The sequence below is a fragment of the Oncorhynchus keta genome, chromosome 20 (genome assembly GCF_023373465.1).
Source record: "Oncorhynchus keta strain PuntledgeMale-10-30-2019 chromosome 20, Oket_V2, whole genome shotgun sequence".
NCBI lineage: Eukaryota > Metazoa > Chordata > Actinopteri > Salmoniformes > Salmonidae > Oncorhynchus > Oncorhynchus keta.
In genome coordinates this window covers 21,314,066-21,331,102 of record NC_068440.1, presented here as the reverse complement: position 1 = coordinate 21,331,102, position 17,037 = coordinate 21,314,066, and the positions used below count along the sequence as shown (strand labels likewise).

Here is a 17,037-nt window from a genome sequence, read left to right as displayed (position 1 = left end):
ACCGACAGCACACTGCATTCGACTATTAAAAGGTAATTTTGCTGACATTCGCGGAGATCCTATTCTGGATAAATGCAGCGGGTATTGGCTAAAACATCAATTACCCTCAAAAGCCAAGTGCAGTGCGATGTCGGTTGTTGTGGATTGTGGGTTTGTTTGAATCCTTGCCCATGGGCTTGAGTGGTGCAGAACAGATGGGTTGTGTTCAGTAGTGAACAAAATGTATTAAACCAAAGTGTAACAAAGAAACTACCTGAACATATCCAATTGAAACAAACAAGATGATAGTTTCACCTTGCAAAAAGGTTCTGCTAGGGTTTGCCGTATGGAACAGGACCCTGGATACGGTACATGGAGTTAAGGGCAGAGAGACAGGGAAGGTATAAGGCTAGACTGGCACAGATTAACTTTTGTCCAACCTTACATTTACTTTTTTATTTGTTTCCTGGCTAATTTGATAAATGTATGAGAGATATCCTTAGCTAGTTCCGTTTCAGTCTCTAGTCCCTCGCCCCCTCAAACTCAAGTCTGGACCTCGAAGCCAGTTAAACTGCATTTTTTCATTGTTCCCCTCTAATCAGGGAGTGATTTAGACCTGGGACACCAGGTGAGTGCAATTAATTAGCAGGTAGAACAGAAAACCAGCAGGCTCCGGACCTTGTAGGGTAAGAGTTGAATACTCCTGCCTTAGACTATTGATCATGCCCTTTTTATGATGTAGGCCTAGATCAGAAAACCTGGATGGGTGAAGTAAGCAATATGTTCTCACCATTTGAGTGTAAGGCAGGATTTCCCAAACTGGGTCCTGGGGCCCCCATAGGTGCACATTTTGTTTTGTGCCCTAGCACTACACAACTGATTCAAATAATCATCTAATTTTTATTATTTTAAATCAGCTGTGTAGTGTTAAGGCAAAAACCAAAACGTGCACCCTTTGGGGTCCCCAGGACCAAGCTTTGGAAACACCGGTGTAAGGAAAGCTGCATGGCCCGGATTCAATCAAAAGGTGCTTTGTCGACAAGTGCATTGCACTTTAAGGTAATTTACGCTTGTGCCGGCATCTGCAGCGTTTACCATAAAGGTGATCTCCACAAACGTCAGGGAAATTGCATTTGAAAGGCGCATTGTCGACAGTGCAGTGGGCTTGTCGACAGTGCAGTGGGCTTGTCGACAGTGCAGTGGGCTTGTCGACAGTGCAGTGGGCTTGTCGACAGTGCAGTGGGCTTGTCGACAGTGCAGTGGGCTTGTCGACAGTGCAGTGGGCTTGTCGACAGTGCAGTGGGCTTGTCGACAGTGCAGTGGGCTTGTCGACAACACGCCTTTGATTGAATCCTGGCCTAAGTCATGTTCAGGACAGAGACTCATGACTTTGACAGCATCGAAAGTCCTTACATAGACAGTTAACATTCTCTGAGCCAGTCAGCTTATACATCCTGCAGAATTCAATGCATGCTAAAAGAGTCCAGTTTGAAAGCTTAATTTAATACTGTTTAGTTCTGGTATGTATATATATATATAAAAGTTCAATTTGTGATAAAATCAAAAGCAAACAGTCAATGAATCAAATAATGAAAAAAAAAATCTTCACCTTCATTTGAGACGGAGTGATGAGTAAAAGCATAACGCCCAATACATAGGTAATGTCCTAAATGGCATCCTATTCCCTTTAATACTGCACTATATAGGGAATAGTGTGCCATTTGGAACGCACTCATAGTGATCTGTAACCTAGATACAGTGTTAGATCTACAGTTTTTCCATAGTTTCACATTCTATAAAATAGATATTCATATACTGAATTTATATATACTGTACATCCATATGATTGGACTTCTGTGAAGGATTGCATTATAACACAGTGATTAAGAGGCAAAGACTGAGAGAGTGAGACAGAGAGACAGAGAGAGACAAAGGGGTGGTTATAATTTTAGCCTGCCCTAACTGACTAAGATGTCCAGCCAGAGCTTCTGAGTGAGGTGAAGTATTTGATTGGTTGGTAGTGCAGACTCCTGTAGAGCCAGGTATGGTTCAGGAGTGATGGGACAGGAGCGACAACAGTGAAGTTATTCAGAGAGCCTGGTAGCCCCTTGCTGATGTATGCGTTTGCGCGTGAGTCTAGTAAATCTGGTGGAAGCTTTGAGCAGGTATTATGTCACACACTCGCTAGGCCAACAGCTCTGCTGCTTCACGCTAGAAGACTGAGAAGGACGAGACAGCATAAGACGGGACAGGCCAGAATGGGTCGGGACAGAACAGTTTAGGACAGAACCGTTCAGGACAGAATACAGAATAGGGTAGGACAAGACAGAACAGGGCAGGACAAAACAGGGCGGGACCTTACAGGACCAAACAGGGGCTGGCTGAGTCCCAATACTCACAGAAATCTTCCTACTCGACCCTTTTTTCCATTCCTAAACAGGAGAGGAGGATTTGGAACATAATACATTTCAGATAAAATAATAGGTGGACTATGTGCATTATAATAGTATGACTTCACACACACGCTCATACACACACACACATACACAAGTCGAGAGAAACTAATTTAACTATGGCTTCAGCAAAGTCAACGTAGCATACATTTCAAAATAAATACAGGCATGTTGGGGAGTGCTTTAAATGGATCCCTGTATTCTGAGAAGGAATACCCTCTCACAACTATTGGTCACTGATCAGTTAGGAACTCCCCTCACCTGGTTGTCTAGATCTTAATTGGACACAAATTGAAAGGACAAACCAAAAACCAGCAGACACTAGGTCCTTTATGGAATGAGTTTGACACCCCTGGTCTACACCATCAAGGTGTGGGTCAGGGAAAATACAGCCAAACCTAGGTTCAAATACTACTTGAAATCTATCAGATACTTGGGAGATTGCCTTGAGTGCCAGAGGGGTGGGGTTTGAAGTTTTGGGACTGTTATATTGGTCTATTAAGCCAGGCAAGCTCAATCAAGCGCAGAAAGTATTTGAAATGATTTCAAATAGTATTTGAACACAGCATCATGCTGACTGCAGTAGGAAGCTAACAACTGACTTGGAGAACACTTATTGACATTCATACAATACTGACTGGCGGTGATGAGGTTTTGTTCACTTACAGTGAAAAAATGCATTGGACATACGTTCTAAGTGCAATATTAGTGTGGGTATTGGAATGTAGCCTGAAAGATTGAACTCTTGACAGTACAAATTGAAGGTGTAGGGGGCAGGTTTGTGAGACTTCTCTTCCTTCCGTCCCGTTCTCATCTCTCTGAACTTTAGGGTTGATTTTAGGGAATGTTCTGGATTTTTCAAATGTTCTGATGGGATCAGGTAGAGCCGGACGTAGCAGCAACAGAGAGTCTGGGGAGCCTTTCAAGACTGAGAGGCATGGCTCTCAGTCCTGAAAGGCTCTCCAGCCTCTAATCCAATCTAATCCAATCAGAAGGCTGGGATTTCTTACGCAGAAAGAGAGGAGGAAGAGCAGGACAAAAGGAGAAGGAAGAGAGGAGGAAGAGCATGACAAGAGGAGAAGAAAGAGGAGGAATAGCAGAACAAGAGGAGAAGAAAGAGAGGAGGAAGAGCATGACAAAAGGAGAAGGAAGAGAGGAGGAAGAGCAGGACAAGAGGAGAAGAAAGAGAGGAGGAAGAGCAGGACAAGAGGAGAAGAAAGAGAGGAGGAAGAGCAGGACAAGAGGAGAAGAATGAGAGGAGGAAGAGCAGGACAAGAGGAGAAGAAAGAGGAGGAATAGCAGGACAAGAGGAGAAGAAAGAGAGGAGGAAGAGCATGACAAGAGGAGAAGAAAGAGAGGAGGAAGAGCAGGACAAAAGGAGAAGAAAGAGAGGAGGAAGAGCAGGACAAGAGGAGAAGAAAGAGAGGAGGAAGAGCATGACAAAAGGAGAAGGAAGAGAGGAGGAATAGCAGGACAAGAGGAGAAGAAAGAGAGGAGGAAGAGCATGACAAAAGGAGAAGAAAGAGAGGAGGAAGAGCATGACAAAAGGAGAAGAAAGAGAGGAGGAATAGCAGGACAAGAGGAGAAGAATGAGAGGAGGAAGAGCATGACAAAAGGAGAAGGAAGAGAGGAGGAATAGCAGGACAAGAGGAGAAGAATGAGAGGAGGAAGAGCAGGACAAAAGGAGAAGAAAGAGAAGAGGAAGAGCAGGACAAGAGGAGAAGAATGAGGTGCAAGAGCAGGACATGAAAGAGGAGGAAGAGCAGAACATGAGGAGAAGAATGAGAGAAGGAAGAGCAGGACAAAAGGAGAAGAAAGAGGAGGAATAGCAGGACAAGAGGAGAAGAAAGGAGGAATAGCAGGACAAGAGGAGAAGAATGAGAGGAGGAAGAGCAGGACAAGAGGAGAAGAATGAGAGGAGGAAGAGCAGGACAAGAGAATAAAGAGAAGAGGAAGAGCAGGACAAGAGGAGAAGAAAGAGAGGAGGAAGAGCAGGACAAGAGGAGAAGAAAGAGAGGAGGAAGAGCAGGACAAGAGGAGAAGAAAGAGAGGAGGAAGAGCAGGACAAGAGGAGAAGAAAGAGAGGAGGAAGAGCAGGACAAGAGGAGAAGAATGAGGAGGAAGAGCAGGACATGAAAGAGGAGGAATAGCAGAACATGAGGAGAAAAATGAGAGGAGGAAGAGCAGGACAAGAGGAGAAGAATGAGGAGGAAGAGCAGGACAAGAGGAGAAGAATGAGGAGGAAGAGCAGGACAAGAGGAGAAGAATGAGAGGAGGAAGAGCAGGACATGAAAGAGGAGGAAGAGCAAAACATGAGGAGCAGAAAGAGAGGAGGAAGAGCAGGTTGAGAAGGAGCATTCAGCTTCATTCAGTTTACAAGAGAACTGTAGGCTGTCTGTTCAGAAGTGCAAATAGTTCTGCAACATTAATACAACATCATCGCAATGCCATCAGCTCTGAAAGGGAAGTTCACATCTCAAACAATCACCTGCCACTTCATACAAACGGCCAACACAGTTTGCTTTTGTTCTGTTTGTTGTTAGCTTTTTCTCTTCCTAGTGGCCGTGTATAAAGTATCGTAGATAGAGTGAGATGGTTGGTCCAATAAGGAAAGCAGAGGAGGGGCATGATGCCCCCAGGCAACGTCACGTTTCAGGATGCCCCCCAGGCAACGTCACGTTTCAGGATGCCCCCCAGGCAACGTCACGTTTCAGGATGCCCCCCAGGCAACGTCACGCTTCAGGATGCCCCCCCAGGCAACGTCACGCTTCAGGATGCCCCCCAGGCAACGTCACGCTTCAGGATGCCCCCAGGCAACGTCACGCTTCAGGATGCCCCCCAGGCAACGTCACGCTTCAGGATGCCCCCCAGGCAACGTCACGTTTCAGGATGCCCCCCAGGCAACGTCACGCTTCAGGATGCCCCCCAGGCAACGTCACGCTTCAGGATGCCCCCCCAGGCAACGTCACGTTTCAGGATGCCCCCCAGGCAACGTCACGTTTCAGGATGCCCCCCAGGCAACGTCACGTTTCAGGATGCCCCCCAGGCAACGTCACGTTTCAGGATGCCCCCAGGCAACGCCACGTTTCAGGATGCCCCCAGGCAACGCCACGTTTCAGGATGCCCCCAGGCAACGCCACGTTTCAGGATGCCCCCAGGCAACGCCACGTTTCAGGATGCCCCCAGGCAACGCCACGTTTCAGGATGCCCCCAGGCAACGCCACGCTTCAGGATGCCCCCAGACAACGTCACGTTTCAGGATGCCCCCCAGACAACGTCACGCTTCAGGATGCCCCCCAGACAACGTCACGCTTCAGGATGCCCCCAGACAACGCCACACTTCAGGATGCCCCCCAGACAACGCCACGCTTCAGGATGCCCCCAGACAACGCCACACTTCAGGATGCCCCCAGACAACGCCACGCTTCAGGATGCCCCCAGACAACGTCACGCTTCAGGATGCCCCCCAGACAACGTCACGCTTCAGGATGCTCCCCAGACAACGTCACACTTCAGGATGCCCCCCAGGCAACGTCACGCTTCAGGATGCCCCCCAGACAACGTCACGCTTCAGGATGCCCCCAGACCACGCCACGCTTCAGGATGCCCCCCAGACAACGTCACGGTTCAGGATGCCCCCCAGACAACGCCACGTTTCAGGATGCCCCCCAGACAACGTCACGTTTCAGGATGCCCCCCCAGACAACGTCACGTTTCAGGATGCCCCCCAGACAACGTCACGTTTCAGGATGCCCCCAGACAACGTCACGTTTCAGGATGCCCCCAGAGAACGCCACGTTTCAGGATGCCCCCAGACAACGTCACGTTTCAGGATGCCCCCAGACAACGTCACGTTTCAGGATGCCCCCCAGACAACGTCACGTTTCAGGATGCCCCCCAGACAACGTCACGTTTCAGGATGCCCCCCAGACAACGTCACGTTTCAGGATGCCAGATGGCAGCCAGATGGCAGCATGAAGCATCAGGTGATCAGCTTATAAAGACTGGACTGCACAGGTTGAATTTACACATGGTCAATCGTTGTGATCAATAAAGAAGTGCGGGGAAACCAGCCCCCTGTCTATCGTCTGTCTGAGGTGGGTGAAGGAGGAGGAAACAGGGGCTTGGTTGGATCCACAGATTACTATAGTACACCACATGTCTGTTTGTCTGTCGATTTATCTATCTGTGTGGCCACTTTCCAATCCCCCAAAAGTGTGCAATTGTTCACTACCCCTCATGCATTTTAAAAGCATTGGTGTAACTAAGCATGTACCATCAGCTTCCAACACTCCATTCCTTTCAAATCCACAAGGAACGAGTGAATAAGTACACACTTGACGAGCTAGTGAACAAGGGGTAGAGAATTTAACTACAGACAGAGAGTAGTTTAGTGAGATCAGAGGGCAGGCGTATGGTTCATGGGTCAGAGGTCAGGGGTGAAGGGTCACAAGGCAACGGCGGTACAGGGGTGTTTGAGCTTGCAGGGCAGCACCCCTCTGTTGAGCTGGTAGAACTCCACCAGATGGATCAGGTCTGTGAACTTGGTGGAACCATCATCCAAACTGAACAACATCTGACCTTCCTCTTCACACTGTGAGAGAGAGAGAGAGAGAGAGAGAGAGAGAGAGAGAGAGAGAGGAGACAATATACGATACAGTTGAGAAGGAGGCAGGAGATAGGATGTGAGAGCAAACTGAGATGGAGCCAAATTGGATGAACAAGAAGGAAGTGGAACCGAATAGAGGTAGATGAGTATAAAGAACCGACCGGTAGGATCTGGAAGTGTCTGATCTTCTGGTGGTGGCACAAGGTCAGGACAAACGCCTTGGGGTTACTTTGACTGTCTCTCAGCAGGAACAACCTGACACACCCACACATAAAACATTTTCACTTATGCTGTACATCTATACATAGAGATGGTCTGTGGGTACTGGGATGGATGGGAGGGTGGCTTAAGAAGGATAATACAGCTTCTTAGCCTTACCCGTCTACTTGTCCTTGTTGCATGATCATCTTGTGGGACTCTTCTCTAATGATGCGACCATGGAACCATAGCTGTGTTCTATGGATCACTGAAAGACAACATCAGGTTTCAGGTGTCTGAAATATATTTTCGGCTTTCAATGTATAAACACAAGATGTGCACTATACAGCTTTACACATGCAGAGATACAAGCAGCCTGCATCCAAAATGGCACCCTTTCCCTATATAGTGTTCTTCTTATGACCAGGGCCCATAAGTAGTGCACAATGAAGGAAATAGGGTGCCATTTGGGAGGTAACCACAGATGTAGGAACTGCTTCATATCCCACTTGTGTAACAACAACTTGTGTAACATACACTCCATTAAATCAACCCTTAACCGACAATGCAGTTAAGTAAAAAGTGAATTAAGTAAAAAATCTAAGTAAAATAACACAATTAAAGAGCAGTATTAAAATAACAGTAGCGAGGCTATCTACAGGGGGTACCGGTACAGAGTCAATGTGCTGGGGTACAGGTTAGTCAAGGTCATTGAGGTAATATGTACATGTAGGTAGAGTTAAATTGAGTTAAAATAGATAATAAACAGAGAGTAGAAGCAGCGTAAAAGGGGGGGAGAGACAATGCAAATAGTCTTTGTAGCCATTTGATTAGCTGTTCAGAAGTCTTATGACTCGGGGGTAGAAGCTGTTCAGAAGACTTTTGGACCTAGACTTGGCGCTCCGGTACTGCTTGCTGTGCGGTAGCAGAGAGAACAGTCTATGACTACGTTGGCTGGAATCTTTGACCATTTTTAGGGCCTTCATCTGACACCGCCTGGTATAGAGGTCCTGGATGGCAGGAAGCCTGGCCCCAGTGATGTACTGGGCCGTACGCACAACCCTCTGTAGTGCCTTGCGGTCAGAGGCCGAGCAGTTGCCATACCAGGCAGTGATGCTCTCGATGGTGCAGCTGTAGAACCTTTTGAGGATCTGAGGACCCATGCTGTGCCATCTTCACGACTGTCTTGGTGTGTTTGGACCATGATAGTTTGTTGGTGATGTGGACACCAAGGAACTTGAAGCTCTGAAGCTAGTCCACTACAGTTCCGTCGATGACAATGGAGTGTACTCAGTCCTCCTTTTCCTGTAGTCATCAACAAACATCTCCATTGCCTTGATCACATTGAGGGAGAGGTTGTTATCCTGGCACCACACGGCCAGGTCTCTAACCTCCTCCCTATAGGCTGTCTCATCGTTGTCGGTGATCAGGTCTACCACTGTTGTGTCGTCGGCAAACTTAATGATGGTGTTGGAGTCGTGCCTGGCCATGCAGTCATGGGTGAACAAAGAGTAGAGGGGACTGGGGACGCACCCCTGAGGGGCCCCTGTGTTGTGGATCAGCGTGGCAGATGTATTGTTACTTACCCTTAACACCTGGGGGTGGCCCATCAGCAAGTCCAGCATCCAGTTGCAGAGGGAGGTGTTTAGTCCCAGGGTGGAGTGCAATAGTGATTGCATCATCTGTGGATCTGTTGGGACGGTGATGCAAATTGGAGTGGGTCTAGGGTATCTGGGATAATGGTGTTGATGTGATCAACCTTTCAAAGCACTTCATGGCTACAGATGTGAGAGCTTCGGTTCAGTAGTCATTTAGGCAGGTTACCATAGTGTTCTTGGGTGCAGGGACTATGGTGGTCTGCTTGAAATATGCTGTCAGGGAGAGGTTGACAATGTCAGTTGCCAGTTGGTCAGTGCATGCTCGGAGTACACTTCCTGGTAACCCATCTGAACCTGCGGCCTTTTGAATGTTGACCTGTTTAAAGGTCTTACTCACATCGGCTACGGAGAGCGTGATCACACAGTCGTCCGGAACGGCTGATACATGCTTCAGTGTTGCTTGCGAGCATAGAAGTTATTTAGCTCATCTGGTAGGCTCGTGTCACTGGACAGCTTGTGGCTGTGCTTTCCTTTGTAGTCTGTAATAGTTTGCAAGCCCTGCCACAATAGTTTGCAAGCCCTGCCACATCCGACGAGCATTGGAGCCAGTATGATTCAATCTTAGTCCTGTACTGATGCTTTGCCTGTTTGATGGTTCATCGGAGGGCATAGCGGGATTTCTTATAAGCGTCCGGGTTAGAGTCCCGCTCCTTGAAAGTGGCAGCTCTACCGTTAAACTCTGTGCGATGTTGCCTGTAATCCATGCCTTCTGGTTGGGTATGTACGTACGGACACTGTGGACGACATCGTCGTCGATGCACTTATTGATGAATCCAGTTACTGATGTGGTGGACTCCTCAATGCCATTGGAAGAATCTGTGCAAGAAAAACAGCCCTGTAGTTGAGCATCTGCGTCATCTGACCGAGTCACTGGTGCTTCCTGCTTTAGTTTTAGCATGTAAGGATAGAGGATAGAGTTATGGTCAGATTTGCCAAATGGAGGGCGAGGGAGAGCTTTGTACACATCTCTGTGTGTGGAGTAAATGTGGCCTAGAGTTATTTTTCCTCTGGTTGCACATTTAACATGCTGATAGAAATGAGCTATAAATGGATTTAAGTTTCCCTGCATTAAAGTCCCCGGCCACTAGGAGCGCTGCCTCTGGATGAGTTTTTTTGCTTATGTTTGCTTATGGCGGAATACAGCTCATTGAGTGTGGTCTTATTGCCAGCATTGGTTTGTGGTGGTAAATAGACAGCTACGAAAAATATAGATGAAAACTCTCTTGGTAAATAGTGTGGTCTACAGCTTATCATGAGATACTCTATCTCAGGCGAGGAAAACCTTAATATTAGATTTCGTGCACCAGCTGTTGTTTACAAATATACACAGACTGCCACCCCATGTCTTACTTGAGGCAGATGTTCTATCTTGCCGATGCAGCGTAAACACTTCAAGCTGTAGGTTATCCGTGTTTATCGTTCAGCCATGACTCGTGAAACATAAGATGTTACAGTTTTTAATGTCCCGTTGGTAGGATATTCATGATCAAGCTTGTCTGTTTTGTTATCCAATGATTGTACGTTGGCTAATAGGATTGATGGTGGAGGCAGATTACACACTCGCCGTCGGATCCTTACAAGGTACCCAGACCAAAATCCCAGATCTCTCCATCTCTTTCGCATGCGAATGACGGGGATTTGGGCCTTGTCGGGTGTCTGAAGTAAATTCTTTGCGTTCGACTCGTTAAAGAAAAAATCTTTGTCCAGTACGAGGTGAGTAATCGATGTCCTAATATACAGAAGCTATTTTCGATCGTAAGAGACAGTGGCATAAACATTATGAACAAAATAAGTCACAAATAACAATAGCACAATTGGTTAGGAGTCCATAAAACGGCAGCCATCTCCTCCGGCACCATCTAGCATTACTAAGTATTTATGAAGTTACTGTTAAATGTTGTTACTAGTGTAATTATTACAGTACTACTATCCCTGTATAAGAGCAAAGTCATGTAAAGTGTAGGGTACCTGAGCTGAGAGAAGATGGGTGGAGGAGGCTGGGGCTGCCCAGAGCATTCATACGGTGACCACGTTTCTGACGGCAGGAAAGATAAAAAAACAAAACTATTTTAGATTCAGAATGACAGAAGTACACCTTCTTCTTAGTCTGAGTTTCCCAATCTTCCATCCCATCCACTTCCTCTCCTTCCTACTCTCCTCCTCACCCTCCATGTCTGTCCCTCCTCCACCGCGGCACTCTGTGCTTCCAGAGGGTTCTCTATGACGCGTCCTGTCCTGCCAGAGAAGTCCATGGCCACCAGAGAGTTCTCAGACACACTCCTCTACAGAGACAGAGAACTTGTCTGAGCCACGCTTACTGCTCTCCAATAGATTCTAGTTTGCTTAAATAGAGTAGGGAATAGAAACATGTGAATAAGAATCTTACCACAGGATTAGAGAAGTGTGAGACAGGAGACTCCCGCTGCTGGGGACTCTTGTAGTTCTGATACAGTAATATCCCATACTGTCAAAACAGAACATATATGTAGCGCACAACAAAATACATTTTCAAGTAATAAATATAAATGAAACATCAGTTATACAGAAGATTCTGTGAGAGTGTGTGTGTGTGTGTGTGTGTGTGTGTGTGTGTGTGTGTGTGTGTGTGTGTGTGTGTGTGTGTGTGTGTGTGTGTGTACTGTACCTTTAACAGTCTGAAGGCGGTCATCCAGCAGGTTCTGCTCTGTTCATCTTCGGCGCACAGCATCCTCAGCTCCTTGCACTCACTCCTCACCTTACTGGGCTGTCAATCAAACAATCAGCCAATCATTGAACCTTACTGGGCTGTCAATCAAACAATCAAATGTTCAGTTAGACAACCCGTCAGCCAGTATTCACTAAATCTATAACTAGATATTGCTTGAAGCTCTTTAATATTCTCTCCAACTAAGATCACTGCCCGGTATGGCAACTGCTTGGCATCCGATCGAAAGGCGCTACAGAGGGTGGTGCATACAGCCCAGTACATCACTGGGGTTGAGCTCCCTGCCATTCAGGACCTCCATACCAGTCGGTGTCAGTTGAAGGCCCTAAAAATGGCCAATGCCTCCAGCCACCCAAGCCATAGACTGTTCTTTCTGCTACTGCACGGCAAGCGGTACTGATGCACCTATAATACGTTGCATGGACTCATTCTGGTGGGCACTAATAGTGTTTAACATAGTGTTTTTGAATGACTACCTCGTCTCTGTACCCCACACAAGCAATTATCTGTAAGGTCCCTCAGTCGTGCAGTGAATTTCAAACACAGATTCAACCACAAAGTCCAGGGAGGTTTAACAATGCCTCGCAAAGAAGGGCACCTATTTGTTAAAAAAAAGGAAAAAAAAGTCTAACCTTTATTAGACAGTGCATTAGTCCGCTGCGTCATTCGGAAGACACTGAATACTCCTTTGAACATGGTGAAGTTATTAATTACACTATAGATGGTATATCAATACACCCAGTCACTACAAATATGATTTAAAAAAAAAGATTTAACCTTTTTAACTAGTCAAGTCAGTTAAGAACATATTCTTATTTACAATGACGGCCTAAAATACAAGCATCCTTCCTAACTCAGCTGTCAGAGAGAAAGGAAACCGGTCAGGGATTTCACCATAAGGCCAATAAAGACTTTAAAAGTTACAGAGCTTAATGGCTGTGACAGGAGAAAACTAAGGATGGATCAATAACATTGTAGTTAATCCACAATACTAACCGAATTGACAGAGTGAAAAGAAGGACGCCTGGACCGAATAACATATTCCAAAACATGTATCCGTTTTGCAACAAGGTACTAAGTAATACTGCAAAAACATTTTGGCAAAGCAATTCACTTTTTTGTCCTGAATACAAAGTATTATGTTAGGGGCAAATCCAATACAACACACACGGTGTACCATTCTCCATATTTTCGAGCATAGTGGTGGCCGCATCATGTTATGGGTATGCTTGTAATCATTAAGGACGGGGGAGTTTTTCAGGATAAAAAATAAATGGAACAGCGCTAAGTACAGGCAAAATCCTATAAAAAAACCTGGTTCAGTCTGCTTTACACCAGACACTGGGAGATGAATTCACCTTCCAGCAGGACAATAACCTAAAACACAAATCTACACTGGAGTTGCTTACCAAGAAGACAGTTAAGTGGCCAAGTTACAGTTTTTACTTAAATCTACTTGAAAGTGGTTGTCTAGCAATGATCAACCACCAATGACAGAGATTGCAGAATTTTGAAAAAAATAAATGTGCAAATGTTGCACAATCCAGGTGTGGAAAGCTCTTAGAGACTTAACCAGAAAGACTCACTGCTGTTATCACTGCCAAAGGTGTTTCTACAAATTATTGACTCAGTGGTGTGAATACTTAGGTAAATGAAAAATATCTGTATTTCATTATCCATACATTAGCAAAAAAATAAAATAATACATTTTCACTTTGTCATTATGGGGTACTGTGTCTAAATATAAAAATATATATATTTAATCCATTTAGAATTCAGGCTGTAACACAAACTGTGGAATAAGTCAAGGGGAATTAATAGTTTCTAAAGGCTAAGATATCGTTACTCATTGTGTATTTATTATTACTTTATTATTACATGTTTTACTATTTCTATTATTTCTCTACTTTCTTTCTCTCTTCATTGTTGTGAAGGGCCCATAAGTAAGCATTGCACTGTCAGTCTACACCGGTTGTTTATGAAGCGTATGACAAATAACAATTGTGTGTCAGGCTCAGTGTGTCCTAGCAGGCCCTGTCCCAGCCTATCCCACTAGGCTGAGCCAGTATAACCTGGTTACCTCCAGGGATAACCCCCGCAGAGGCATACACATTACAGGACTGTCTATCTGCTACCTGGGGCCAGTGTGTGTGAGTGTGTCCCTCACCTTGATACAGAACTGGTAGTCAGTGGGGGCGTTGTGCAGCTTCCTCCCTGTGGTCACTGTGAACACACTACTGTCCTCCAGGTCTGACAACAACTGGAGGTGTCTGGGCTCCTAGAGAGAGGATGGAGGTAGGGAGGAGGTTTGAACAGTCCTTCCTTGGAGTAGTTTCTTTAGTGCAGTGCACTAAACAGACAATTGTACACTAGGGCAATGAGAAGTAATTTTGGCCACATCCCTTCTTCCTACCTTGGAGGATCCTTTAGTGGAGTAGTAGAGTCCAGAGCGTCTGAGGAACATGGAGAGTCTCTTCCAGGACTTCCTGCCAGACTCCTTCAGATAGAGGAACCCCTGCACCTCCGGACAGCTGCTGGAGTTCAGGAAGTTCTGTACCAAAACACACACAGGAGTGAGTAAGGACTCTCTGGAATGTGTGCATGTGCTTGTGGATGTGGGGATAGAGGTGTGCATATGTGTACATGCACAGGTCAACATTCACAAGGCCGCGGGGCCAGAGGGAATACCAGGACATGTGCTCCGGGCATGTGCTGACCAACTGGCAGGTGTCTTCACAGACATTTTCAACATGTCCCTGATTGAGTCTGTAATACCAAAATGTTTCAAGCAGACCACCATAGTCCCTGTGCCCAAGAACACTAAGAACACATGAAGTGCTTTGAAAGGCTGGTAATAGCTCACATTAACACCATTATCTCAGAAATCCTAGAGCCACTCCAATTTGCATACCCCCATACACATCCACAGATGATGTAATCTCTGTTGCACTCCACACTGTGGAGAATGCTATTCATTGACTATAGCTCAGCGTTCAACACCATATTACCCTCAAAACTCATCACTAAGCTAAGGATCATGGGACTAAACACCTCCTTCTGCAACTGGATCCTGGACTTCCTGACAGGCCACCCCCAGGTGGAGAGGGTAGGTATAGCAACACATCTGCCATGCTGATCCTCAACACTGGAGCCCCTCAGGGGTGCGTGCTCAGTCCCCTCTACTCCACCCCAGTCATAGACTGTTCTCTCTACTACTGCATGGCAACCCCCAAGCCATAAGACTCCTGAACATGCACTCAAATGGCTACCCGGACTATTTGCATTGTCCCCAACCCCTCTTTTACGCTGCTGTTACTGTCTGTTTATCATATATGCATAATCAGATTAACTATACATTCATGTACATACTACCTCAATTAGCCAGACTAACCGGTGCCCCCACACATTGGTTACCCGGACTATCTGCATTGTGTTCCGCCCACCACCAACCCCTCTTTTACGCTACTGCTACTCTCCGTTTATCATATATGCATAGTCACTTTAACCATACCTACATGTACATACTACCTCAATTAGCCGACTAATTAGCCGACAATTAGCCGACAATTAGCCGGTACCTGTATATAGCCTCGCTACTGTATATAGCCTCGCTACTGTATATAGCCTCGCTACTGTATATTTGGACACTGTGCTATCTAACCTCTAAACGAGCATCAATGCCATACAACACTCCTTCCGTGGCCTCCAACTGCTCTTAAACTCTAGTAAAACCAAATGCATGCTTTTCAACCGTTCGCTGCCTGCACCCGCACGCCTGACCAGCATCACCACCCTGGATGGTTCCGACCTTGAATATGTGGACATCTATAAGTACCTAGGTGTCTGGCTAGACTGTAAACTCTCCTTCCAGACTCATATCAAACATCTCCAATCGAAAATCAAATCAAGAGTCGGCTTTCTATTCCGCAACAAAGCCTCCTTCACTCACGCCGCCAAACTTACCCTAGTAAAACTGACTATCCTACCGATCCTCGACTTCGGCGATGTCATCTACAAAATTGCTTCCAACACTCTACTCAGCAAACTGGATGCAGTTTATCACAGTGCCATCCGTTTTGTCACGAAAGCACCTAATTCCACCCACCACTGCGACCTGTATGCTCTAGTCGGCTGGCCCTCGCTACATATTCGTCGCCAGACCCACTGGCTCCAGGTCATCTACAAGTCCATGCTAGGTAAAGCTCCACCTTATCTCAGTTCACTGGTCACGATGGCAACACCCACCCGTAACACGTGCTCCAGCAGGTGCATCTCACTGATCGTCCCTAAAGCCAACACCTCATTTGGCCGCCTTTCGTTCCAGTTCTCTGCTGCCTGTGACTGGAATGAATTGCAAAAATCGCTGAAGTTGGAGACTTTTATCTCCCTCACCAACTTCAAACATCTGCTATCTGAGCAGCTTACCGATCGCTGCCGCTGTACATAGTCTATCGGTAAATAGCCCACCCATTTTTACCTACCTCATCCCCATGCTGTTTTTATTGATTTTATTTTCTGCTCTTTTGCACACCAATATCTCTACATGACCATCTGATCATTTATCACTCCAGTGTTAATCTGCAAAATTTTAATTATTCGCCTACCTCCTCATGCCTTTTGCACACAATGTATATAGACTCTCCTTTTTTCTACGGTATTATTGACTTGTTAATAACTCCATGTGTAACTCTGTGTTGTCTGTTCACACTGCTTTGCTTTATCTTGGCCAGGTCGCAGTTGCAAATGAGAACTTGTTCTCAACTAGCCTACTTGGTTAAATAAAGGTGAAATAAAAAATAGCCTCGCTACTGTATATAGCCTCGCTACTGTATATAGCCTCACTACTGTATATAGCCTCACTACTGTATATAGCCTCACTACTGTATATAGCCTCACTAGTGTATATAGCCTCACTAGTGTATATAGCCTCACTAGTGTATATAGCCTCGCTACTGTATATAGCCTCGCTACTGTATATAGCCTCGCTACTGTATATAGCCTCGCTACTGTATATAGCCTCGCGACTGTATATAGCCTCACGACTGTATATAGCCTCGCGACTGTATATAGCCTCGCGACTGTATATAGCCTCGCGACTGTATATAGCCTCACTACTGTATATAGCCTCACTACTGTATATAGCCTCACTACTGTATATAGCCTCACTACTGTATATAGCCTCCCTACTGTATATAGCCTCACGACTGTATATAGCCTCACGACTGTATATAACCTCCCTACTGTATATAGCCTCACGACTGTATATAGCCTCGCGACTGTATATAGCCTCACGACTGTATATAGCCTCGCTACTGTATATAGCCTCACGACTGTATATAGCCTCTCTACTGTATATAGCCTCGCTACTGTATATAGCCTCACGACTGTATATAGCCTCACGACTGTATATAGCCTCGCGACTGTATATAGCCTCGC

At 46.0% G+C, this 17,037-nt stretch overlaps 1 protein-coding gene across 4 annotated transcripts in view; it reads right to left on the bottom strand.

The window, feature by feature from the left end:
• Positions 1-6,639: 6,639 nt before the first annotated feature.
• LOC118398971 (growth factor receptor-bound protein 10-like) overlaps positions 6,640-17,037 on the bottom strand; it is a 61,002-nt gene continuing 50,604 nt past the window's right edge. For 3 of the 4 annotated variants that reach the window (XM_052472269.1, XM_052472270.1, XM_052472272.1), the window contains 7 exons: positions 14,015-14,152; positions 13,769-13,879; positions 11,542-11,640; positions 11,284-11,361; positions 11,063-11,179; positions 10,866-10,932; positions 8,496-8,929 (listed from right to left, as the gene is read on the bottom strand). In XM_052472269.1, the coding sequence (XP_052328229.1) occupies positions 8,499-8,929; positions 10,866-10,932; positions 11,063-11,179; positions 11,284-11,361; positions 11,542-11,640; positions 13,769-13,879; positions 14,015-14,152 (1,041 nt within the window). In that variant the 3' untranslated portion in view covers positions 8,496-8,498. Of the gene's footprint in view, positions 7,027-7,202; positions 7,297-7,419; positions 7,508-8,495; positions 8,930-10,865; positions 10,933-11,062; positions 11,180-11,283; positions 11,362-11,541; positions 11,641-13,768; positions 13,880-14,014; positions 14,153-17,037 lie in introns of those variants that run through there. The other variant, XM_052472271.1, reaches the window with a different exon arrangement.